The 26,636-nt window shown below is 33.4% G+C and overlaps 1 protein-coding gene across 3 annotated transcripts in view; it reads right to left on the minus strand.

The window, feature by feature from the left end:
• The window catches only part of SNX13 (sorting nexin 13), a 128,623-nt gene that overhangs the window by 52,431 nt on the left and 49,556 nt on the right, over positions 1–26,636 (minus strand). For all 3 annotated transcript variants that reach the window (XR_009352863.1, XM_059171289.1, XM_059171291.1), the window contains exons 4-11: positions 26,036–26,125; positions 25,075–25,196; positions 13,135–13,256; positions 12,946–13,047; positions 11,622–11,710; positions 6,351–6,434; positions 2,701–2,839; positions 2,235–2,323 (exon numbers count right to left, since the gene is read on the minus strand). Coding sequence is in view for 2 of the 3 variants with exons in the window: in XM_059171289.1 (XP_059027272.1) it covers positions 2,235–2,323; positions 2,701–2,839; positions 6,351–6,434; positions 11,622–11,710; positions 12,946–13,047; positions 13,135–13,256; positions 25,075–25,196; positions 26,036–26,125 (837 nt within the window). In the remaining variant the exon portion in view is untranslated. The remainder of the gene's footprint in view (positions 1–2,234; positions 2,324–2,700; positions 2,840–6,350; positions 6,435–11,621; positions 11,711–12,945; positions 13,048–13,134; positions 13,257–25,074; positions 25,197–26,035; positions 26,126–26,636) is intronic.

A 26,636-nucleotide genomic window follows, 5' to 3' on the forward strand; every position in this document is an offset into this window, starting at 1 on the left:
TTAAGAAATTCAAAATTTAAATACATTTTAAAATTACAAGCCCAGAAAGTCACAATAAATTTCCAAAAGGGAAAACCAGAAAAAAAAAAAAAAAGGACTATACTGAAAACTAAGGTAGTTAGTTTAAAAAAAAAAATCTCTTTTCTGTTTCCAAGGCCCAAATCTCTGCTCTTCTCAGCTACCTATAATCACTGTTTCTAATTCATCTCTCTCCATTTTCTCTTGGACCAGTTCCAATAAGGGTTTCTCTCCAATACTCCAAAATGCTATTATCAGATCACCAGTATTCTCCTGGTGGCAAATCAAATGGTCAATTCTATCTTCATCTTATTCAACTTATTAGCAGCCTGTGACATACCCGATTTCTTACTTCCTTAAAAACTTTCTATAATTGGCTTCTGGAATATCACACTCCCACGTTTTCCTTCAATTTCACCAGTGACTTACTCTGTCTCTTTAGGTAGATCTTCCACTTTGTCTTAAACTCTAGTAACTATACTGCCTCTGGACTAAGTTCTTGATTATCTTCTTACTTATACTCACTGTTTTAGGTAACTCCATGCAGTATCTTTACTTTAAATAAACATCTAATAATCCTGAGGACCCTCAAAGTTTAGGTCCATCACCAACCTTCCCCTTGAACTACAGTGCTTAACAGCTAGCAGGTTTATACGACTGTCCAATAAGGATCTCAAACTAAAACATCCAAAATTTGACTGTCTCTTCTTAATCTCTTCTTTACTGTATTATCTATTTTAGTAAATAACAACACTGTTCATGCAGTCAGGCCAGAAATTCTAGGAATCCTCCTTTTTTTTCCCCTCACTCCATATTTAGTCTATTAGCAAATCTGTTAGTACTACATCCAAATTCTAATTACTTCCCACAACCTCTGCAGACATCTCATACTGGACCAATCATCTCCTAAATGATCTTTTAGTCTCCATTCTTATTCCCGCCAACTCTACCACAATTTCTAAACATCACAAAGACCCCAAGTGATTATTTTACCTCATAAGTCAGGTCATGTCACTTGCCAGCATAAATCTCCAACGGATTCCCATCACGATTAGAATTTTTTAAAAATCAGGGCACCTGGGTGGCTCAGTGAGTTAAGCCTCTGCCTTCGGCTCAGGTCATGATCTCAGGATCCTAGGACTTAGCCCCACATTTAGCTCTCTGCTCAGGAGGGAGCCTGCTTCCCCCTCTTTCTGCCTGCCTCTCTGCCTACTTGTGATCTCTCTCTCTCTGTCAAATAAATTTTTTAAATCTTTAAAAAAAAAAAAATTTTTTTTTAAATCTTACTATGGTAGATAAAACCACATATGATATAATCCCTAAGGTTCCTCTCCAATTTTATTACTACTATCATTCTTTCTCATTCATTCCATACCAGCAATGCTGACCTACTCTAACTCACCAAACATCTTCCTATCTCAGGGCCTCTGCATATGATTTCACCTCTGCCTGAACGATTCTTTAAAAAAGAAAAAATCTCTCGGGCGCCTGGGTGGCTCAGTGGGTTAAGCCGCTGCCTTCGGCTCAGGTCATGATCTCAGAGTCCTGGGATCGAGTCCCGCATCGGGCTCTCTGCTCAGCGGAGAGCCTGCTTCCCTCTCTCTCTCTCTCTGCCTGCCTCTCCATCTACTTGTGATTTCTCTCTGTCAAATAAATAAATTAAATCTTTAAAAAAAAAAAAGAAAAAGAAAAAGAAAAAATCTCAACACTTTCCCATTATTCTACCAGATTTCTCTAAGCTCAAATGTAACCAAATCACTCAGCATCTAATCTAAAACATTCCTAGATGTTCTCTCTCTACTTTGCCTTGTTATTTTTTATATTTACTTATTTTTAACACATTTTTTAACATTATATAATAATTTATTTATTGGTTTATTTTTTGACTCTTCAACTAAAATATAAGTTCTATGAAGAGAGAACTTTTGCCTATTAGGTCCGTCTAAAATGGTGCTCAATGTATAAAACTATGTAAGTGTTGAATTTTTAATAAAAAATGAAAAGATGAATAAATAAACCAATAAATAAAATCCTTAATTGCTGTAGCATTTTTCAGGAAATGTTTTAATCTCTTTAGTTTTAACAAATACTTTTTTCTGCAAATCCTTTTGTGGAGGGCCACACTAGTTAATATTTCACATCTTGTCATTTGCTAGATATTTAAGTGAATATAAAGTATTTATAACTAAACATTAATTTTAAAGTACTTTACTTACTTTGCCTGACTGCAATCGCTGTATTCTTGAGTCACATACTTTCTTTACAAATAGTAAGCTATTTATTTGATTCTTGATAGTGTTGATATCTAAATATAAACAAATTGATTATGAGCTAGTGGTAATGTTATTTATGAAATACTTTAAACATGTATGTACTGTAATTTAACATGAACAGAGCAAACAATAAAAGAACTAATCTGAAATTTTATAGTGAAATTATTTAATTAAAATTAAACCATGCCTATTATTTTTACTTTAGAGATAATTACAGTATCAACAGCCTCAAATTCAGAAAATTGTAATACTTTTATTCTTAACACACATTAACATAATAAGATTTAGACTTAGATAAGGTGAAAATAACTAATATCATAAAGTGACATTTGGGTAAATTAAAGTTTTGTTTAAAGATAGAATAATGATTAAAGAAGTACATGTTTCTGTACTTAAATGAATTACTTACCATCACCAACTGTATCTAGAGATCGAAGATACTGTAATTCTTCTGCTGCCTTATCTCTGACTGCTTCTAGCTCTCCAATATTGTCACTCAATTTAATAATGTTCATAAAGGCCTCATAGTTGCAATTAGAATCACGGATCTGAAAATGAAGTTTAAAAAACAGGTGGGAGAAGGACTCAGGAAAAAAAGAATCTTCAGGGTCTACCACATGCTAGGTAGGAACAATCTTATATCAAGTGTTTACGCAGTGCTTTTAAGAACACAAAATGAAAACTTCTGTACTCATAGTCCCAAAGAAAGGTAAAGGAGTAGAAGATGAGATTAGTGGCAGTGAAAGGCCAATCTGGTAGGGTACAGTACATGTGGTAGCTTCCATTCTGAGTGGAATGAAGTTATTGGAGGGTTTTAAACAGAAGAGTGCTGTTCTCTGACCTAAACTGAACAGAATCGATGTGATGACATAATTGTTTTTTTTTCTCCTAGCCATGTGCTGTTTAAGAACAGGAATGGGAGTTGAGAGTTGAGTTGAATTTAACCAGAGTGTGGCTTCATCAAAAATATAACAAAGTGAGACACAAAAAGTACTCAAGGATATTATAAAGTGACCAGCTGCTGTGACTGCCAACAAGACTTAAGTAAAGGAGTAAGGGAAACAATGAAAAGGCAGCAGACTTGGGATACTGTACATTCTCTATAAGGAGTCGAAGAATTGGGGACTGAAGATGTCCAGAACTTGGGAAAAACTAGCTAATAAGCAGACGAAAAGATGCTCAATATCATTGAGTCATCATGCATATTCAAGTTAACCACAACAAAACAGCAATGCCAAATGCTCATCAGAATGCAGAGAGATGGGGGCTCTCAACTGGTGCTAGGGAAGTGCAAAATCAGAACAAAACTTCAGAAGACTACTTGGCAATTTCTTTCACTTTATGTAAATTTTATTTCAATGATTAAAAAAAAGGTAGGTTATTAAAGACATGATTTCTCTAAGAACACATTAAGAAACAATTAAACAGATGTCCATTTATCTGCTCTAGTTGAAAATAACAATATGAAATAATTTATTCCACAGTAAGAGAGAAGACTCATTCTTAATTAGTTCGTATTTTAAAAAAATATATACATTTATGATGAGTAACGCAAAACTATCTATACTATTTTTAGAAATGACTTAAAAACTATCGTTGGATAACACTAACATATTATAGAAAGAAGATATGTTACTACTAGACTGCTCTAAACTTTGCCGTTCAAATAGAAATGAACTATATGGTTAGATATTAATGTAACTGAACTAAGAATAAGAACTGAGCTCATTTTAATATTTATAATACCTATGGATACAAGGTTTTCCACACAATTAATGTCAAAATACTAAACAAGGCAACAAAGTAGGCTAAAGATCCTTTACTGATAAACTTTGCTCTTTTAAATATATTTTCTGATTCTATACTGCAAAATGAAATAAGGAACAATTCCTGTTCATTAACAAGAAAAAAGACCCAAGCATCATACACAATAGTAGTATTAATCCAACTCTAGGGAGAACAAGTAAAGACATATTGGTTTGAATTTCTTTTGGAGCATATTTTAAATTCCACCCCCTCAAATGTTTACACCATGTATTTAATTATATAGTTAATATAAATTCAGCAAAAGAAAAACTGAAAGCTGAAGAAAAATATATAGGAAAAAAATTATTCCTAATCCCATGAGTGAGAGATAACCATAACATTCTGTACCTTTTCTATATCACAAATAAGATTATACAGTACTATATCTTGATTAAGTTTAGTATAAAACATCCATTTTACTGTGTTCTAAAAAACATTTCCTAATACCATTTACCCTTATTTCATTACTGAAATGTTTTTGAATTTTACCTCTTTACCTAGTTTTTTAAAAATTACTTTTTTTTATTATATAACTAATACTTCCTATAAAGTACAATATATACACAAGAGAAAAAATTAAAACATTCATAATCTTTTATAATCCTACATAATCTTGTTAAGATTTCAAACAGTATATATACTATCAGAATTCTATAGTCATTAGTAAGAATATAATTACTTATATATTTGTTTTTTAAAAAGCACTCTCTACACACACATCACCTCTGGTTATCCTTTTCATATAAAAAATATGTTTAGTTTAGTATAAAACATAATGCAAAATGAAATAAGGACCTGGTGCCTGGGTGGCTCAGTTGGTTACGTGTCTGCCTTCTGTCAGGGCATGTTCCTATGATCCTGGGGTCCTCGGATCAAGTCCCACAACAGGCTCCCTGCTTAGTGGGGAGCCTGCTACTCCCTCTGCCCCTCCCCCCCCTTATGATCCTGTTCTCTCACACTCTCTCTCTCTCAAGTAAATAAAATCTTTAATATATATATAAGCATTTTTTCATTATTCAAGATACACTAAGATACACTACTATCATTCTTTTTAATGGCTTCATGTATTCTATTTTATCAATATGCCATAACTTATTAAACTAATCCTCCACGTAGAACACTTAAATTGCTTTCAATTTTTTAGTTTTAAAAGCAATGTTGCCATTAATGTCCTTAAATATAAATTGTTTCAAACTTACTTATTACTACTTAAGAATGAATTTCATGAGTATAACTCCTAACCAAAGGATATGCATTTTCAAAAATTTTAACTAGGCAGATATGCATGTTTTTAAAGCTTTCATAGAGCCCAACAGGACACTAAAAAAATTGACAAAGGAAATGAAGAACCAGTTGTATGGCCTGCAAAAAAGGCTCTAGAAATACAAAGCTAACAAAACAATTTCTGCCTGCAGGTAACCCACAATCTGGTGGGAGAGAGAAAAATTGCTGCAGCAACACCACCAAAACAATGTCCAGTTTGATAATGGCTACTAGAAACAAAGAACAAGAAATTCTTTCCTAAGAAAGCTAGACTGAGTTAATAGAAGACAACTGTGGTGAAGAAATTCTATTTCAAGAAAATGAATCAACGATCTAGAAGCATATAACAAAGAACTCCCAGCAATAGCCCATTTACAACTCTTTCTTAACTATGAGTTTACTGAGGAAAAGCATATAAACACAAAAATAATTAGACTCAGTAAACTTAGTAATCACTAACCCTCTAATATGTCTGACAGATGAGAAAGCTATGACTTACAGAAAACTAGCTACTTATACACACACTAAGCAACCTGCAGAAACAAGTCTAGAACACACTTCCTCCCATTCTTAGTCCAGTGTTCGTTTTACCATACTTTCCTCCATTATACGGTATAAAAATGTAAAGCACATGCTATTAAGTAGTTCAGATCACAAGCTCTGTTTAAAAGCAAACAGCAACTTTTTAAAATACTCATCATCTATCCACTCAGGCAGTAAAATATCCTTTTCTTTTTAATTTAAATAAGTAGTAACAACACCAAAATTGTAACAGGATTATCTTATTAACAAACATCTTAAAAAGAATTTGGCTGCATGTTCAACATATTAGGAAACAGAAATATGAGAAATATAAAGATTATCTTTAAACATATTTTTACCTAATTTCTTTAATAAATTATTTCTTGATCTTCCTGCTCTCCAAGTACTGTTTCTAAAGTTCGAAAAAACTGTTTTAAAAACAGAGTCATAATTTTAGAAAGTACATACCATCCATATGATATATTGATTAATATAATCAGGATCACTGAGTTGATTTATTAATGGAAGAAGAATTCCTCGTGCAAGAATTTCCTGGACAAAAATTGTAAAAAACAAAAACAAATTTAAACTAATATATTTATCAAATCACTAGGTAATGTAAATAACACAATGCTGTTACTTAAGAAAGGTACGATACACGTTAAACCCGAAAGCCAAAACAATCTTATAAAAAGATGAACTAATACACCTCAGTTAAAATAAGTGAGATGAAGCTACCTATACCAACCTGGATATATCTCCACAATGGCATCTAGTGTTGAGTGGAAAAAAGCAAAAGGGTAGCTGTAGTATGTTAGCATTTACATCAATTTTTAAAAAGGCAAAACAAAAAAGGTACCATATGTATTTATGAATCCTTACATCTATATTAGAAGTATAAAAATAAAAAATAAAAAAATAAAAAAAATACACAACCAATTTTAGAACAGTAGTTACCTTCAAGAGAGGAACAGAGCTACTAAAGTAAAACATTAACATTGGTTAAATTTGGGTAGTTGGTACATAAATGTCTACTGTATTATTCTCTATACTTGTTTGTGTTTGAAATCTTTCCTAATAGAAAATAAAATAGTATGTTAATTATTCATCTTTCTCTAGAATAGATCCTCCCATTTTTTGTAGCTATTTATGCTCCTACCTACTAAAATCCTGCTCTTCCTCCCAGGACTGACTACAGAATAAAATCTCCAACTGAAAAAGCCTTGATCATTTCAGCTGAGTATTTTTGTATTTTCATTTTTAAAATATACCCATGCCCTGAATTTATGGGATTTGTCACTTATCATCCTCTATGTAACTGTCTGTTTTCTACTTCTAGAAACGCTACCACTATCTAGGAATGTTCAGCATACGAATGACACCTGTCAAGTGATCTACTAATTTGTCAATCTTCAAAACTATTTACTCAAGGTCATATTCCTCAACATGGCAGGCATTACATAAATAGTAAAGGGATGGAAATGAAGAGTTTAGTGCTGATTCTATTAATACCACAACTTCACCCATTATTAATCTTTATTCTTTTATGCATGCTGATACATAAATCTATGAAATACCATTTCTAAAGAAAACTGGAAAAAGACTAAGTGACTGTAATTTTAACAGAATATTTTACTTTTCTAATTAAAGGGCCAATTTATTCCTTTTGTCAAGATCTCTAACTTATCTGGTCCATTTTCTGATATAATCTCATAAAAGGCAGCATTCACTTTATTTTCCTTTAGAGAGCTATTTTATATAAACTCTACTTTTGTAAGCTGTGTAAGTCTCTGAAAACTATTACCAATGATGAATTAACATTTCCAAAAGGCAATCATGAAGGTTCCAGAAACTTTTAATTATTTACTTACTTTCTTTTCTTCGTATCTTTTAAGTAATCTTTACACCCAATGTGGGGCTCAACCTCACAACCCCAGATTAAGAGTAGCATGTTTTACCAAGAGGTGCCAGGCACCTCTTATTTATTTTTACTAATTAATTTTTTTCAGTAATCTCTACATCGAATGTGGGATGGTTCCGTTAACTTTTAGAAATATCTTTTGAGACATCTTACAATCTCAAATTATGAGAAATTGTTTAGGGGTGCCTGGGTGGCTCAACTGTCAGCCATCTGCCTTCAGCTCAGGTCATGATCCGATGATCCGAGGGTCCTGAGATCAAGCCCTGCATCAGGTTGCCTGCCCAGTGGGAAGCCTGCTTCTCCTTCTCCCACTCCTCCTGCTTGTATTCCCTCTCTCACGGTCTCTCTCTTCAAGTAAATAAATAAAATCTTTTTTAAAAGGAGGAGGAGGAGGAGGAATTGTTTATTCTTTTAAGATTAGTTTTAGTCTCCAACTTCTTAAAAATTATATTTTTTACATAATTCTTTCCTTCAAATTCTCTCTGGCCACAAATGTTCAAATTTAAAAATGTGCTTTGTAAGGAGAAAATTCATAAACAAAACTATGTTTCTCGAAAGTTTCTTTTCAAAGTAAGAAATAAAAAGCACATGGGGAATAACTGTGAATAAATTTAATGCTTCTCATTAGTCAATGCTATTAGTCAGCCTGTCTTAGAAAATTACATTGATCTTCTAATTTGCCTCATGAAAGGGTTTGGTTAGTCAAGATGTAATCATATGACTCAACAATTTCTATACAGGTTCTAGTGAGAGCTCTAAATATTCCAAAATAAGTAGCCATAGCCATGTAATTTCTACCTTAAGACAAGCACCAGCTGTCAAATATGAAGGCTTAAAAGCTACAAAGTCACTGAGGCCATGAATCTTTAAATAAATAAAATGTGGTAATGGACAGAAAGCAAGACAATTAAAGAGCAATTACTGTAGTCAAATGCTATGATTTGTACAATTTCTATAAAAGATCCATATAAAGGAAAGAAGTAAGAACTCTTTACAATGTTATTTAATCTAAACAAAACCATCTTTAGGAAAACTTAAATTACCAACAAAAGAAAACTGATAAAGAATTACCAAGTTACAAGAGAAAAACCTGATTTGCTGAATGCAGGACTCTGTAATTACACACAATCAGATTCAACCATAAAGCAAAACATATTTGCTCTTTAAATAATCCTATATGCTTTAAATGATAACCTCATGTAACAAGGCAGATCTTCATTCATGTCTCCTAAGAGTCAGCTTCATCTTCAGGAGCCGCAGTAATATGTGCACCTTCAGCAAGAAGGGCAAAAAGTTTCCCCTCATTAAAACTAATTCTCTGGGGCACCTGGGTGGCTCAGTGGGTTAAAGCCTCTGCCTTCAGCTCAGGTCATGATCTCTGGATCCTGGGATCGAGCCCCGCTTTGGGCTCTCTGCTCAGCAGGGAGCCTGCTTCCTTCTCTCTCTCTCTCTCTGCCTGCCTCTCTGCCTACTTGTGATCTGTCAAATCAATAAATAAAATCTTAAAAAAAACAAAAAACAAAAAACAAAAAACTAATTCTCTGACAGGGTATGTGCTATGTGCCAGGCACTGTGATAACCACGAGGTACATGATGATGATACAGATAGGGCCTGTGTCCTAATGGGCCTTACAGTACTACCAGGGAGGGGGAAGGCATCAAGTAAGTAAATTATAATATTAAAATATGATATATGCTTTGAAGGAAAAAAAATTATGTACTTACCTACAGTAATAGGGAATTATGAGGGCACTTTAGATTGGGTGGTCAGGGTTGGCATTTCTGAAGAAGTGGGATATGAGGGGTGAATATAACTTAGCCAAGAGAATATGGGGAATCATTTTGACCAGGAAAAAAAAAAAAAAAAGAGTACGAGGTGGGCCCTACAGTAGGAGAAAATGGCACTTCTGGAGAAGACAGCATAGTTGGAATACAGTGACAGCATGGCACAAAGACCAGAAAAGTAAACAAAGTCCTTGTAAACCTCTGGAAGAACTCGAGATGGGAAATATTTGCTGGATGGTCACAGCCTTTACTAGGATGGAGAGGAGACTAAAAGGCAAGACAGGACATGGAAACAAGAGTAAGATTTCCATTTTGAACATTTAAAGTTTAAAAGGACTGTGAGCCAATTGAATGGCAATTTCAGTGAGCAGCTAGTCAGAGGCAGCTAAAGTTCAGAAGGAAAGTCTGTACGACAGATATAAATTGGAAAGTCACTAGCACTTGGAAAGTACTTAAAGCCACAGGAATGGATGAGCAAAAAAGAGGGCTCAGGCCTAAAGAACTTGTAAATTTGAAATTAAATACAAGAGGAGATAAAACATGTAAAAATAACTAAAAAGGAGACCAAAGGAAGAGAAAAATCAAGACAGCAATGACATGGAACGCAAGCAAAGACAAAATTTCAAGAGGGAAAAGTTTGCTAGCCATGTGAAAGTTTCTGAGACACTGCCCAGTAGCAGCTGTCTAGTGAACCAGGTAGACAAAGATTCTGCTGCCAAACAAATACTCAACACAAATGAGTACTGTAACTGATTTAGCAGTGTCTTCTTTCAATGGCAGAGGTGAATCTACAGATAGACGTGTCAGGTATTTACTGCCTTAATAATGACTAGCCCAAATAATTGGTCTTAACAATACATCATTTATCAGGTATTTCCCATTAAAACCAAGCATTTACTACTCAATTCAAGCACCACTACCCTACTTAAGTGTACTGAACTCAAGTTAGGTAGGTACTAAGAAATTGTTGGTATTGCTTAAATAATAACATACGAGTATAAAAGCACACCTCAGGAATTGGCATCTATTTTGCTGGATGGCAGACAAAAAGATCCTAACTTTCATTTTCATATAAATTAGACACTTAAAACCCATTCGACCAGCATAAGGGTTGTACCTAACTAGCTAGCATTATCTCAGTCACAACCAGCAATCAAAACAAAAGAGTTATTCCTTTACATCTGTACATACAATTTTTTTTAAGAAGATTTACTTGTTTGTTTATTTATTTATTTGACACAAAGAGAGAGTACAAGCAGAGGGAGAGGGAGAAGCAGACTCCCTGCTGAGCAGAGAGCCTTATGCAGGACTTGATCCCAGGACCCTGACATCATGACCTGAGCTGAAGGCAGCCCCTTAACTGACTGAGCCACCAAGGTGCCCTGTATATAGAATTTTACTCTGATGTTTATATTGGGGGAATAAAAAGTCCAAGACTACTGTTCTCATCTACTTTAACTCATTTTCTAATTATAAGAAGCAGAATCATAGCTGCTTAGTTTTTTTTTTTTTTTTTTTTTGGTAAGTTTCTATCCAAAAGTGTTATTTTAATTAACCTAATTCCAGTAAGTTTATAGGTAAAGCTATATTAAACAAAATTTAAAACGTATCTTTGCTATAACCCAAAATCCCCGTACTGAACTCTAAGTCAAACAGTTCTCAAAGTATTGTCCAGGGATCTCTGGGGGATGGAAGGAGACAAGCACAGAGTGATATTTTCAAAAAGGAACATGATGGTGTGATGATAGAAATCAAGTAATGGAATGTGTACCCAATCTAAAGTGCCCTCATAATTCCCTATTACTGTAGGTAAGTACATAATTTTTTTTCCTTCAAAATTTTGTGTTTCAAAATTTCTTAGTTTTAACTTATATACAGTAAATGTTGATAAATAAAGCCCATGTGAACAAAAGCACTTTGAGGTCCTCAATAATTTTTAAGAATTTAATGGGGTCCTGAAACCAATACTTTGAGAATTACTATACAAAGTTTCTTTATAGCCATTTATTTGATATGAGTTTAAGCTTGCTTACCCTGACAAAGTATCGCATGATCTTGTTCTGGAAATCTCCAGGAGGTAGCAATAAATATAATAAGACCTCACACAAATCCCTTAGGAATCCTAGAAATGAAAAAGCTAGCTATAATAACATTAGAAAATAAAATCTCCACCGATTTGTGATTAAAAAAACACATAAAGGCATAAATAAGTAGTTTCCCAATTATAGCAGCTTATTATTTTAATAATTAATTAGTACAAATCAGTATTGATTAAATTTTTTCATTATTCTCTAAACAGTAACGATTCACTAATCAAACTAATTTTTTTTTTATTCTGCTCAGTTTTACTGTGTTTTTGAATCACTGAGAAACTTCAATTATCAAAGTGTTTCGCCCCAAAACAGTTATGGTTGTACCAAGTACTCTACACTTCTACTACACATTACCTTTGTGTACTTACAAGCTATTTGCATATTTTAAAATATACTTGTAATTCTTCTTTCAAGAAAGAACCTCCACTATCCTGGTAGGTAATAAGGAAAGAAAAAGAATATGCTCTTCTACTTTACTACTTCCTTGATTTACATGAAAGTACTACAAATCACTGTATTTCTTATACTTAGCTATTATTTCATGCCAGTGTTAATGAAATGACAATTAAAAATTCAACAGTAGTGTAAATATAAAGAAAAGAAGAAAAAGGAGAGTAAGCGCACAATTTAAAAATTGAAGAAAACAATTTCCACAACTAGAACAACTTCTCTGTGGTACATATGCTGACACTTGCTGGGAACAGAATTATATAGCTGATCCTGTTAATCCAAAATGCGCCAAGTAGCAAAGACTCTTTCTGAGAGGCTACAAAACTAGGAAAAGATAACCTCCTCAGTGAAAGCTTATCCAGTCTAACCTCTCACAAAGAAAAGACAAGTCCATTCTACCCCATAAAATGTATTTGAAATCATTATACTCATTCTCTTAGAAAATATTTTAGGGTAATAGGTATACTCTTGAAGTAGAATTGATAAATTCAAGGAGAAGATAAATTACTATATATCCTAAAAAGTAAATTTAGTTATAAATTGTTTGTGCCTGCTCTATTTTAAAAGAAGAGAAGTAATCTTTAATTACCATCTTTAAATTTTAAAGATGACTTTTAAAAACAGAGAAAAAAATCTGAAAACTACTTTTAAGAGTTAAAAATTAAGATGACTAGTGACAGTGTCTATACTATGCTACCCATCCTGTAAGAATAATTTCACCCTTTACCCGTATTTTGTTCCCTGGCTCTGCTAACTTGTCTCTAACCAATATAAACGGTTACTATTCTCCAAAGAGTTAAACTGAGAAGAAAACCTTCTTCATCTTTGGGAGAAGTGCACACTAGATCACGGCAAACATCCTTCTCCATTTCAACTTCAACTTCAAAGAAAGTATCCACCAGATCTTCTGCTGTACCTGCACAAAGAAAAGAATAAAACACAAAGAATGATAAAGACATATTTTAAATAAAGTCCTAATTTTCAAAGGGAATAAAGGTATTACCTTTTGCTTGATCATCTTTCTCTGTTATCTTCTGTTGAGCCTTTCTGAATACTCGTAGGTGTGTGCCAAAATCATCTACAATACGTGTAGTAAAATAAGGTTGCCAGTCTATTTCTTTTGACCTTATAAAAAACACATTAGATAAAAGCATTATATAATTTTTTTTATCAAAAAGTTAAAGTAAGTTAATTTTAATGACTAATTAAACAATGCCATTACCAGAGAGATTGAATTTATTTACACTAAGATTTTGCTTACTTAATTTCTATTACATCTCAGTCTTCCCTTTCACAAGACCCAAGGTATATCAAATCTACTTGGCCAAGTCTTTGAACAATATTATTTTAAGTATTTTATGTGCCAAGGCTTTAAAATACTACGTAAGTGCTTAAAATACAAAGAAAAAACTTTTTTCCAGTTCAATCTAAAATTCTGACCCCAAGTATATCATGTATTTCTCAGCCAGACAGAACATATTAGGGATTCCAAATGGTTTTCCTTGCTTTTCGAAGAGCATTTGAGACACTTCTTGGTTCTTTCTGAACCCTTTCTGAATGCTCTACATTCTTCTTAGTTATACAGCCCAATTCTGAACCAAATACCTTTGGTATGAGTCTGCAAACAGTGGTTTCTGTTTGCAGATACTAGCACTTGAACACTTGACCATTTGGAATAATAGGTCTTAAAGAATGATACAAAATACCACAATACTCATGAAAAAGGTGATTATTAATTTTATTAAGTTACCTATTACTCTACCTTAAAAGTAACAAACCTCAAGAAACACTGCTAATTTAGTCCATCCCGTGAAATAGTAACAAATAAAACAGATAAGCCAAAAGCAGTATACACCTCTCCTTGGATTGATATTTTTAAACAAGTTTTTTTTTTTTTTTTTTTGGTAAATTTTCCTTAAATTAGCACTCAAATTAATTTACCTTTTTAGGAACATACCAAATAGATAAAAGAATCTATTTATTCATGAAGATGCTGGGCAGCAGAGGAGCAAAGAAAAAGTATACTATAATTCACTGTTATTTACCCAAACATATATAATAAAGAAGCTAGTGAAGAAATTAACTTGATTACTGTCTCATTTTGAGAGAAAACGTAAAGGTGTTAATGGCTTTGAGGAATATAACAGATGCCTATTTTCAAAAACATAAGTTATTAACACTCATCTTTTTTTAAATACACAACTATAATTTCGTTACACATGTGGGAAGAAAGACTAAATTATTAAGTACATGAACACAGAAACAAATTAACATTAAAAAGGTAACCTGTACTCAGGAACCTGAGAAGGGGTTAACATTACTTAAAATACTACAAGAGCCATCATACATAAGCATATATTAACTTTGGTAACAATACTTGGACTCAACATAAAACCAAAAAGAAAATTTAAACCTAGCAGTCTCTAGAGTCTCCTTTTCACTTATTAAAAACAAAAAACAAAAAACCACAATCTGTATAAGCATCTTTCAAAAGTTTTTACATGAATTATTGGTAAAAAAAAAATCATCCACATCTAAAAATTTTATAACAGAATTTAGTTGGTACAGGCCATTGCTCATTTTATCCGTAAAAGGTTCATTCTAACAAATTTAGAAGAAAGCTGAATATATAATCTTTCAAATTATATGTTTTGTTTCCTTTCCTGAACTTAAATAGAGGAGAAGATTATTTCCTATATGACCAAGAGAATCAGTAATATATTCAACCTTACCTTGAAAACATAAAATTCATAGTAGGCCCCTAAAGCTTATGTATCTTGATAGAACAGTTTCAAGAACTACAGAAGTTAACTACGGATGCGAACAAGTAAGGAAGTTTTATTAAAGTACAAGAGCAAAAACCAAACAAGTATACCTCTCTGAACATATTTTTCCATGCCTTTATCTCAATCCCTAATGCCAGCATTCTATTACTTTAAATGGTCTTTTTTTGGCCTTTTTACTTTAAATGGTCTTTTACTTTAAATGGTCTCCCACATCCACCTTTGTCTCCTCTCCATTCTGTTTTCCACAGAGCAACCAGAGTGATTTTTTAAATATACAAATATGATAGTACAAAATAAGAAATTCAAAAACTGTTCAGTAACTCCCCATCAATTTTCAGGCTAAGCATGACTACTTTCTCTAAGATCTTGCATACCCAGGAGGACTATGCTTACTTCCGCATCACCATCTCTTCCACCTTCTTTCCTTTCTGTTCTACTGACTTATAGGCTTTAATTCCATTTCTCAAATATATCTCTTATCTCAGAGCCTTTGGACAGCCTAATCCCTCTGCCAAGTTTGCTCACCCCTGCCCACTCTTCACATACTTCCCTGCTCTCCCCCACATTGACTTGTCAATTCCCACTTCAGAGTTCATCTAAAATATCTATTCCCCATGGCAGCCTTCAATGCCCCTCAGCTTTCTCTCTCTCTGCCATATTCCTTCAGCCTAGGTATGGATCTCCAGTTATACATTCCCATGGCACCAAATTTGTCACATTTCACAGCACTTTCAACCTATAGTTAAATAATTTAACTGGTGAGATAAATTCAACTACTCAACTGCTGATAAAAATCTCAGGAAGCAAGAGACTCGTTTTATTCTGCAGTGGTATCTCCCGTGGCTAAATAATGTATTGAACATTGGAGACACTCGATACATAATGATTTACTGATTCCTTTTTCAGGGTCAAAACACTGTTAATAGGTGCCTCCCGGAGAAAGGCAACATGAGGTGCTTATGACAGACTCTTTACTCCTTAAAGTTCTGAAACAGAACATAAAGTGAGGAGCTCCTTTTGCCTTTCTAAATCCTTAAACTATATAATGCTAATATCAAAAAAATCCAATGAATATTCCAAACACGTGGGCTGACAATGAGATTATATAAATTGCTTCACTGGTTCCATCAATGGAATGAGCAATGTACAACTCATCACCAGTAATGCAAAAAATACACCAAAATCAATTAAGGATTTCTGTAAAAGAGCACTGGATTGGCATATATATGTCTCTAATTCAAGTAAAACATTCACCATTTCATTTGTTGTGAAATTCAGCAAATCACCTCACTTCCCAGGGTTTGTTCTCTTTAAGGACACTTAGAACTTTAAGAATCCATGATTATAGTACCTGAACACCCGTCTAAGCATGTGTAATACACACACACACACAGTATGTGGGAAATTGGTAAATGGTGAGTAAATCAAAATATCTGATCAAAAGAGAGAGTCATGAATATATTTCATTTTAACTTAAATTATATAAATCTTTCAATATAAGACTAAGACCTTTTATTTCACTAAGGTTTTGCCAAGAGATATTAATGTGGCTTTTGTCTTTAATAAAACATTACAACACTGCAACAGTTATAGTATCCAGTTTCTTCTGGGAGTGGCAGGCCCTTACATTCCCCCTTTTCTTTGGAGATTAGTCAAATCCCTGACTTTTCAGATAGTCATGACAACTAATGACACTTCTGAACAACTCTGAATGCAGAGTCTTAATGAATCTTAATCTTAATGAATGTCTCTGAAATGGGAGAAAGAAAGGATTTAGGAATGAGCAAAAGGAGGAAATGAGCATGGTATATGCAAGGGTCACCATGAGTAGACTTGCCTGACTAGAGAAGTGGGTAGCTGGATTTGGCAGTAAACGTAATCTTCACATTCTTGGCAGAATACTTTCCTGGAAAAGGTCTTTTCTATCAAAATGATACAAAAAAAACCTGATTTTCCCACATGAACAATCCTATAATAAATGTTACGTTCCTGATGCCACACTATATTTTCTCAGAAATGACTACTAAGACCTTATTTGAAAACAATAAAAAGGGGACTATATATTGCATAGTGTGTATATATGTCTTCTATGAAAAAAACAAAAAAAGAAAAAAAATTGGTTTTTTTTTTTAAATCTTTAGTAAAATTCCTAGTTTTTCTGTATAGATTTTAACAAGCAAGCATCTTTGAGAAGATTTTAAGGAGAGTTTTATTTGAGGAGAGGGCTTTTGATCAACTGATCCACAGATATTTTTTGCTGAAAGCAGGTGGTATCCTAAAGAAGAATCCCTTCTTCCTTGAGCCACCGAATCAGGCAGTAACTTACCCTCATAATTCCCTTTTAGAAAGGATATACTCTTTATAATACATAAACCTTTACTTGTTTCCATCCTTCAGGAGCCCTTGAAGGAATACTTTGCTATCATGTCAAAAACTTCAGCCTGAAATTCAATTTTGAGCAGATTCTTAAGGCACACAATTGTAAACTTGCTTCTAAACCCATTAAAAGAATTGCCCTTCTTCCAATCTCCATTTATTCATAATACATGTTACCATAACCACTTCACTACAGCACCTTTGTTTCCCTTTTAAAATTACTTTAAAAAATCAAATTATAAGGTTAAGTATAAAAGAAGGTAACATTTTTTGACAACATTCCTGAACTTACATGAAATTTATTGTTGCTCTCTACCATAATCCTCAAATATATGTAGAAAATTCCTCTTTTACAAGAACTAAATTAGCAATCACAAGGAATTGCTGCTCCCTTCATTGGCTGCTCCTCTTCACAGCTGGAGGGGGAGAAAAAGTGGGAGAGCAAAATGTGCACATCTCTTTTCTAGTTCCACCTTCAGTGACTTCCTGACAATAGTTGAAAATCAACCATGGTGGGGAAATTTAAAGTAGACTTCTAAAACTACAAATATATTGTTTTCCACATTCTGTAAAGAATAGCAGTCATCCGGATAATCAAATAAAAATTTCTAAGTTTTCACTGATAGAAGACTTAACCATCAAAAAAAGATTAGTCTACTGAATGTCCTTTATGTCTGAAATTAAGCATTCTTTCTGACCACATAGAAATATAAAGAGGTATAAAAACTTTATTATGATCCTATTCTAAGATTCCTACTAGCAAAATAATAGAAAAGTACTTTAATTCCTAAGTAAATTAAATCTAATTACCAACATTAGACACTATAAAAAATAACTCCCCAAATGGTATTCAAAATGTAAGGTTTTACGGAATATATGAGCCCATGTTTTCACGACAGGGTATGACTGGCAAAACAAAAACAAACCAAGATTAGTACTGACCTCACCAAGGAGTCTTAGTATTTTAGAACTTCAACGGATTTGAAATAATTACAAGTTGCGATCATTACAGCTCCAGACTTAAATTACTTATTCTAGATTATATAGCTAGTGAGATCAAGGTTTTGTTTAAAAAAATAAATCAGGGTTCTTAATTTTCAATTCAGTGTTTTCTTTACCTTAATAGGAACGCAAAACTTCCTGACTCTTAAAGTTACAAACAAACTGGAAGAAATGGAGAAAAATCTTAGGTATGCAGTTTTACATAACCACATTAAAGGAAATGGTATTTCGTGAAATGTATCACTACATAAGAAGTCTAGTTCTACGTCCTGTGTCCCAATGCTTCAAAGATGTTAAAGATTCAGATATTCTAAAGGATGTGGATCTCTGAATATAATGAAGAACTTAGAGAAACACCTGTGAAGCACACTCACCTATTTTAGAGCTTGAGTGTAAAGAACACAGAGCTGGAAGTCTTAAACAGGAAAGGAAAAAAATAAATAACCTGGGGCTAGGTGTGCATCCTCCTAGGTATAATGATAAGTATGAAAAAAATTAATGCTGTTAACTATTTTAATAAACAAGATTTCTAGTAAAATGTACCTGACGAATGAAACATTCCTAGATTTAGTAGTGAAATATATTAAAATTCTGTGGGAAAAAAGTAACATGTAAATCATAAACAGGAACACAACAAGAATTTATTGACTACTCACTAACGTGTCATGTACAAAACACTATATTAAGCATTATTTTCCAGATCACTTTCTGAAGACATAAAGGAACAGTGACTGCCTATACAAAACACATCATCTATAGTTGTAAAAAAAAATTATTCTTATATGTTCCTAAGAATGTAAAAAATGGAGAAACAGGAAAATTTAGTTTAAAAAAAGCCATCCTAGAGATCTTTATTGCTCATTAGCAAATGCTTCTGTCTATCTGTGGCTATAAAAGTAATACATTCTCATTTCGTGAAGTGTAATTTCCTTCTTTTGATTTTCAGCATCAGTTATAATCAGCCATAAATCCACAATCGAAAGATCAGTTAATATTTTAGTGTATTTCCTATCAGTCTCTTTCCTATGCATGCATATTGACAGTTTTTTACACAGCCAAAATCATATACTATATTACATGATTTTTATTCTAAAATATTTCCTATTTGTTTAGCAACACTTCCTAAATATTTTATTTTTTTAAGATTTTTTTAAAATTTATTTATTTGACAGGCAGAGATCACAAGCAGGCAGAGAGGCAAATGGGGGTGGGGGGGGAGTAGGCTCCCTGCTGAGCAGAGAGCCTGATGCGGGGCCAATCCCAGGACCAGGACCATGACCTGAGCCGAAGGCAGAGGCTTTAACCCACTGAGATACTCAGGCGCCCCAACAACACTTCCTAAATATTTTAATAACTACAAAACTATTTCGGGGTTCAGAAAATTTCTCTCTAATGGGCCAAAGAGCAACTATTTCAGGCTTTGCAGACGACACTGTCTAGGGTCACAACTAGTCAATTCTACCGCTGTAGTACAAAAGCAGCCATGGACAAAATGCAAACAAATCAGTGTGACTGTCCAATAAAATTGTATTTTCAAAACCTGACTATAGCACACTCCATTTAATATTAAAATTACAAATAACCTAATTTAAAAATGGGAAAAAGATCTGAAAACACATGCTCTAAAGAAGCTATACACATGACTTGTAAGCATATGAAAAGATGCTCGATATCATTACCTATCAGGAAGATGCAAATCAAAACCATAATGAAATATTACTTCACACCTACTAGGATGCTATAATCTAAAAGAGACAAAATCATGGGCACCTGGCTGGTTCAGTCAGTAGAACATGTGACTCTCAATCTCAAAGTCGTGAGTTCAAGCCCCACATGGGTTACAGAGAGTACTTAAATAAATAAAACTTGAAGAAAAAAACAACATGCAAAATCAAGTATAAGCAAGGATATGGAGAAAATGGAACCCTCATACAGTGCTGTTGAGAATATGCAGTCACTTTGGAAAACAATTTGCACTTCCTCAAAGGTTAAAGAGTTACCACATGATGCCCGGCTAGCTCAGTCGGTAGAGCATGAGACTCTTAAAGAGTTACCACATGATATAGGAATTCTACTCCTATATATCCAAGAGAAATGAAAACACATGTCCACAGTAAAACCTGTATATGAATGTTCATAGTAGCATTCTTCATAATATCCAGAAAGTAGAAACAATCCCTATGTCCACATGTCCATGGATAAACAAAATGTAGTTTATGCCTATACAGTGAAATATTATTCAGCATTAGGAAAGAATAAGTAATAACATTTGCTACAACATGGATAAACCTTGAAAACATTGTACTAAGTGAAAGATGCCAGTCATAAAAGAACACAGACGGTATTATTCCCCTCATATAAAATGTCCAAAATTGGCAAAACCGGAGAGAAATAAAGTAGATAAGTGGCTGACTAGAGCTAGAAACTTTGGGGGGAATGAAGGGAGTGAATGAAAGTGGATACAAGGTTTCTTGTGGAATCATTCAAATGTTCTTAAATTGTGATGAAGGGTACGCAGCTCTATAAATATATTAAAAGCCACTAACTTTAAGTGGGTAAACTGTGTGCTATGTGAATTATATAATAATATACAATATATACAATAATAATATACAATTAACAAACCCCTTATCTATTCTACACATGCAAAAACATTAACTTACTGCCCCTTCTTTTAAATACTTAATGGCTCCTAATTATTTTTGCTAATTGTAGTAAATATGACAATAATTACCTTTCTAGTTAAAGTCAGTTTTAAGCTAAGTTTTCAAAAGGCAAAGAATGTAAAATGGCAAAAGAACTTTACTGTTGCAAATATCCATTATTTGAGTCATGCCTGCCTTTTGGACAAGTCTAAACACATGATCTATTAGTTCTACAGCAAAATGGTTAGTGAGAAAAATGGTTAAATTTTCAAAACATATCCCCCCTTGTTCCAGAAAGAATACTATCATTAGTATTACAACCACTGAATCCTGGAATCTGCCTACCCGTACCTTCTCCTGCCATGGGAAAACCCTTTAGGAAGAATACAGTGGCATTAGAATATATCTACTTTTTGCTAATCTTGGGGTAAAGGGGAACAGAGAGCAACAGCTGCCACATTTCACACCTCTTAAAGCAATAAGGTTCCTTGATCACTTGTATCTCCTTACTGCTTCTACCATACTAACCTTATTCCCCTTCTCAGAACCTCATGAAGGACATCCTTCTGTCTATCCCACTATTCATTCTTGAAGACCAGTTTTTTTGTTGTTTTTGTTTTTGTTTTTTTAAGATTTTATTTATTTATTTGACAGAGATCACAAGTTAGGCAGAGAAGCAGGCAGAGAGAGAGGAGGAAGCAGGCTCCCCGATGAGCAGAAAGCCCGATGTGGGGCTCGATCCCAGGACCCTGGGATCATGACCTGAGCCGAAGGCAGAGGCTTTAACCCACTGAGCCACCCAGGCGCCCCTTGAAGACCAGTTTTAACCTCAATCCACATGAGGTCTTTATCAGTTACTCTGGTTCATTCTACCTCTAGATAAAAACCTCTCTCAGTATCACACAAATGACTACTTTCTCTCCACTGTATGTGTTTTAACACTGTCTCTACCTGCTCCTTCCCCCACAAACAAAACAAACTAAGACAAGGTCAAAGAAACTGTGTGTATATATCCTAGGAAGGTAATAAATAACAAGAAATAACAGTAACAACCAAGTTAACACTCACTCATTTGCTATGTACCAAATCCTGTAGTGTTAGACATACACTACTCCTCTAGATTAACATTACAAGAGCCCAATGGAAGAATTATCCCATTTTACTGATGGAGAGACTGAGACACAGAAAGACATGTAACTCGCTCAATATACCACTTATTGGTTAACAAATACTTCAGGAAATGCTTTTTGGACATCATCTCATTTAACTCTCACAAGTTTGCTACAAGTATTACTATTGTTATTTTATACATGTTAAGAAATTTTAAGTATAATGTAACTCAATGGTACAGGTAGAATTATAATACAATCTCCCAGGACTCAGTCTTGTATATAATATCTTATTTGAAGGAGAAATAAAATACACAGGCTATCTCAGATTCAATCCCTAAAGCTCCAGCCTAGTTCACAGCCAGCCTCTACCACAGGGAAGTCAAGAGTGCTCTATGAAGGTTTCCATCCCCGAACTGCTACTAGAGTAACAGGTACTAATGTTAACACAAGGTGTTATCATTGTAAGTACTCTCTGACATGTGATGTCATTTAACCCTGATAATCTGATAAGTAGATATGGGCTATCACCAGACTCTTAAGAATTTATGTGTTTTGCCCATTCAAGACCATACAGCTTAATAAATAAAAGCACTAAAGCTCAAAAGTGAGGACTTCAGACTAAGTATATCCTTCCCTCCTGTTATGTCTCAAAATTAGCATTTCATTTTATGCTGATACTCTGTGACTGCTTCCTCATTATCATTTTAAGCCTGAAAACAGCCTCAAAAGCAACTTTGTTATTATCAAACTCAATGAATGAGTAAACTAAGGCTCAAAAGAAGCTGATAAACTTGTCCAAAATCTTAAGGCAAATGAGAAAGCAAAGATATAAATTCAGTTCAGTTGAGGATGGAAGAAACTCGACTCTTACTGCAATCACCTAAATATTCAGCTTGATAGCATACAATATTACAAAACAGGGAAAAACCAAAAACAAAACAATTTACTACATGAAGTGTAAAGAAAAAGTGATTTGGGGGAATCAAAAACAGGGAACGCATTGCTATGAAAGGTTAAAAAAAAAAAGTGGGGAAACTAAGGTGAAAAATCAGATCATAATATATCTGGTATAGAATGGAGGAAAGAACACTAAACTGCTAAGAATAATCTGACTCTAATTCTTACTCTGCCTCAATTCACCAGATAATTTTGCACTGACCATTTAATCTTTCTGGACCTTAGCTTCCTCATCTCTTGTGAAATTATAAATGTCAGAGGACATTAAAAACCTAAATTTCTAAATTCCCTCATAGTTTTCAGAACATTTTCACAATTCTTATTTTCATTACATTCCAGTGATCAGAAATTTTGTTTTTTTCACTGGAGTATCTGCAGCATCTGGTTGGTACAAAGGAAGCACAAAATATTAGTTGAATGGATAGATGAATCTGATACCAACAATAACCCTGTGAGGAACACAGAACAGGGCAGATATTACTATGCTTATATCACATATGAGCAAAACCAAGATTCAAAAAGTTCAAATTACACGCTCGTAGTTCCATAGCTAAGTAGTAGAGCAGGATGCAAACTGAAGCCTCCCAATTACTAGTTCAAAGTTCTTTCCAGGTTTAAAATCTGTTATATTTCAATATATACTTAGGCAGTCAAACATATCTATAATGAACCCCTAATCCCACCTTCCCAAAGGAGGAAAAAAACAGTCATTAGGATGATGTTACTATAAAAAGTAGCAAATGACTGACTCAGAAGAGGTCTGAATGAATACCTAACACTCAATAATGTTATATATATGAAATAAAGGAGATAAAGTCCTATTTTTGAAGTTTGATTATTCTTTATTTTCTGTGTTCCACAGCGACTTTACACTTGTAATTAAGGCTGGCTACTCCATAAACGTCTGCTATTAGTACTAAAGGAGAAGGCGCTCAAATCTACCTCTACAAGGTTATTAATCAAACCATAAATATTACTGCAGGCCTCCGTAATGACCTGAGGTTGAGGAACTAACCTCCTACTCCAAAGCTTAGAATTAACTGAGTTACAGATGAAAAGTCCTGACAGGGCAGCCTGAGCTGGAAACATCTACGTGCACAGAGATAAAAATGCAATAAAAGCCCCAGGGCAAAGCTCTATTCTCCAAGATTGTCAAAAGTACAAGATTGTATTTCAAGAACCTAAGTAGGGAAGAAAAGAGGCTCGGCTGAAAAATAACAAAGTCAGATTTAAAAATGTTCTCATGGCCATGGCATGCAGCTTCCTGCTTGAGGCTATAGGCTAGTAGGAAAATCTTTTAATTAAAAAAAAAAAAAAAAATCAAATTCAAATAAACATAAAATCCTTGAGGCTATAGGCTAGTAGGAAAATCTTTTAATTAAAAAAAATCAAATTCAAATAAACATAAAATCCTTTCTTTCAAAAATAAGTCACTTCTGTATATGAAATGGTCACCCAAAAAAATCAAGAGGTTTAAATACAATAATATAGACCAAAATATTTTTGTCACAGAGGAGGCAGTATGTAAGTGGGTTTTTTAAATGGGTTTTTTAAAGTAAGAATTTTAGTATATCTCACAAAAATTTCTTAAAGCAAACTCATAAAAATATACTCCCTTCTGAAAATAAATAAAGTGAATATTCTCCAGTGATTTATGCTTCTTTGGTTTCCTCTCCACTGAGACTTCTATAAGGTATGTGCTAAAAGTAAAAGAGTAATTTTACTGAAACTATTTCCATGGCACTCTGGGTAAGAGATTTAAAAAAAAGTATTCTCAATAAGTGAGTTGAAAGTCACATGACTAGACCCTGAGGAAGACACTGACATTCAGACTGAGAGAACAGGGTTTAATAAAGATAAACATTCTGTAAATGTAAAGGTTAAATCTAAAGAAGTACAGGTTTTTAGAGCTCTAGTTCTATAATCTGTTATCTCACAATCATCTACTGTTCTACTCACCTTTAGTAATTATTACTAATTAATAATTTCCCCCTCCAACTTAAAAGTCATTTTCTTTACTGGTATAAACAATATTATTTAACTTTTTCTGGATCAGTGACCTTACCTAGTAGCAAACTGAATGAGTGCATTTTGAAGAGTCTGCCTAATTTCAAGAAGAAAAGACTCATCATCACTTAGTGTATAATACCAATACTGGACATAATCCCTCAAGGAAAACTGGATAACCTAAAACAAAAATATTGGGAAAAAACACAACTTTTTAGGATTTAAAAAGTTATGAGCAGCAAACTAAAACCTAAAAGGATTATTTACCAATTTATATATACTCTTTACATACTAAATTGTGGTACCAAAAAAACTGCCTTTATTACAAAAGGATCAATATGCTAAAAAACCATTTCAAAAAATTTTAAATTATTTTGGTGTCCCAAATTGCCCATTACCCAAGTTCACTTAAATCTAATACCTTTGATACTGCCAACAGCATCAACAAAATTGATTTAATACAATCAGTCAATACAGCAAGTGATACAACTTGATGTATATTACTTTTGAAAATCAGTTAAACGAAGTATGGGTTTAACTATAAAAGAAATGTTAGAATTTTAAAGAACACATTATAATAATCATATAATCAAACATCAATGAAAAATATCTGGAGAGTAATTTTTTTAATTCTAATTTTTTAATATTTTTGAAACAAATCAGGTATAACCATTTAAAAAACTATAGTACAAATTGTCTGATTTGCCAAAACACTAAGCCTATTCATCAGCTAAAGAGCATTTTAACTTTAAAATAATTAGAAACATTATCAAATATGTCAGAGAAAACTTTTCTATTAAATGCAAGTTCGAACAAAAGGCTTTAATACTATATAAACCACTTCATTATAAATGATTTCATAAATAAGGCAGCTTCTTTAAGTACAGAATCCAAGAACAGCATTATAATGACTTTCCAGCATATTACATAAATAGCAAAAATTATTTCCTAGTATTTTCAAAAGAAATACACCTTACAACACAAGATAAGGAATCCAAATACCACATACGAAAACTCACTTGCTGGAGAGGTTCATCAATAATATTGGCACCTGTCAATCTTCTATCAATCTTTATAGTCCTGGCTTCTCGTTTCATTTCTTCTAAGCACTTAAAGGAAATCACAACATTTTACTGCAAAGTTCTCTGATTTAAAGTCTGTATATTTACTTCTAACTTGCAACTTCCCTGCCATCTTCAAGTCAGGCAATAACCTTATTTCTCAAGGCTCTGTACAAAACCAAACATTTTCTAAAGTTAACACAGCTAGACACCCAGGAAAAAAAAAAAAGCCTATTGTTATCCTCAAAAATTTCATAAAATCGGCAATATTATTTAGAATGAAAAAAAAAAACAAAAAATGTAAGATACAATGTTGCTGTATTTCAGTGAAACTTAAAAACCATAAATTAGTGTTTCAGGTGAATCAAATTAATAGTTGTCTTTATTAAAACTCTCCTCCTCTTCTCCCTTCCCCCTCCCAGCCCATAACAGTATACAAAGTGCCAAATAAATATATTTTAATTAATTTTATTTAGGGATAATTTTTAGCAACAAAAGAAAATAAATTTCTCTATTTCTCTGTAGTGTTCAGTAAATTCAGTGGCCTGGAAATAATGTG

Source organism: Mustela lutreola, chromosome 4 (genome assembly GCF_030435805.1).
Source record: "Mustela lutreola isolate mMusLut2 chromosome 4, mMusLut2.pri, whole genome shotgun sequence".
NCBI lineage: Eukaryota > Metazoa > Chordata > Mammalia > Carnivora > Mustelidae > Mustela > Mustela lutreola.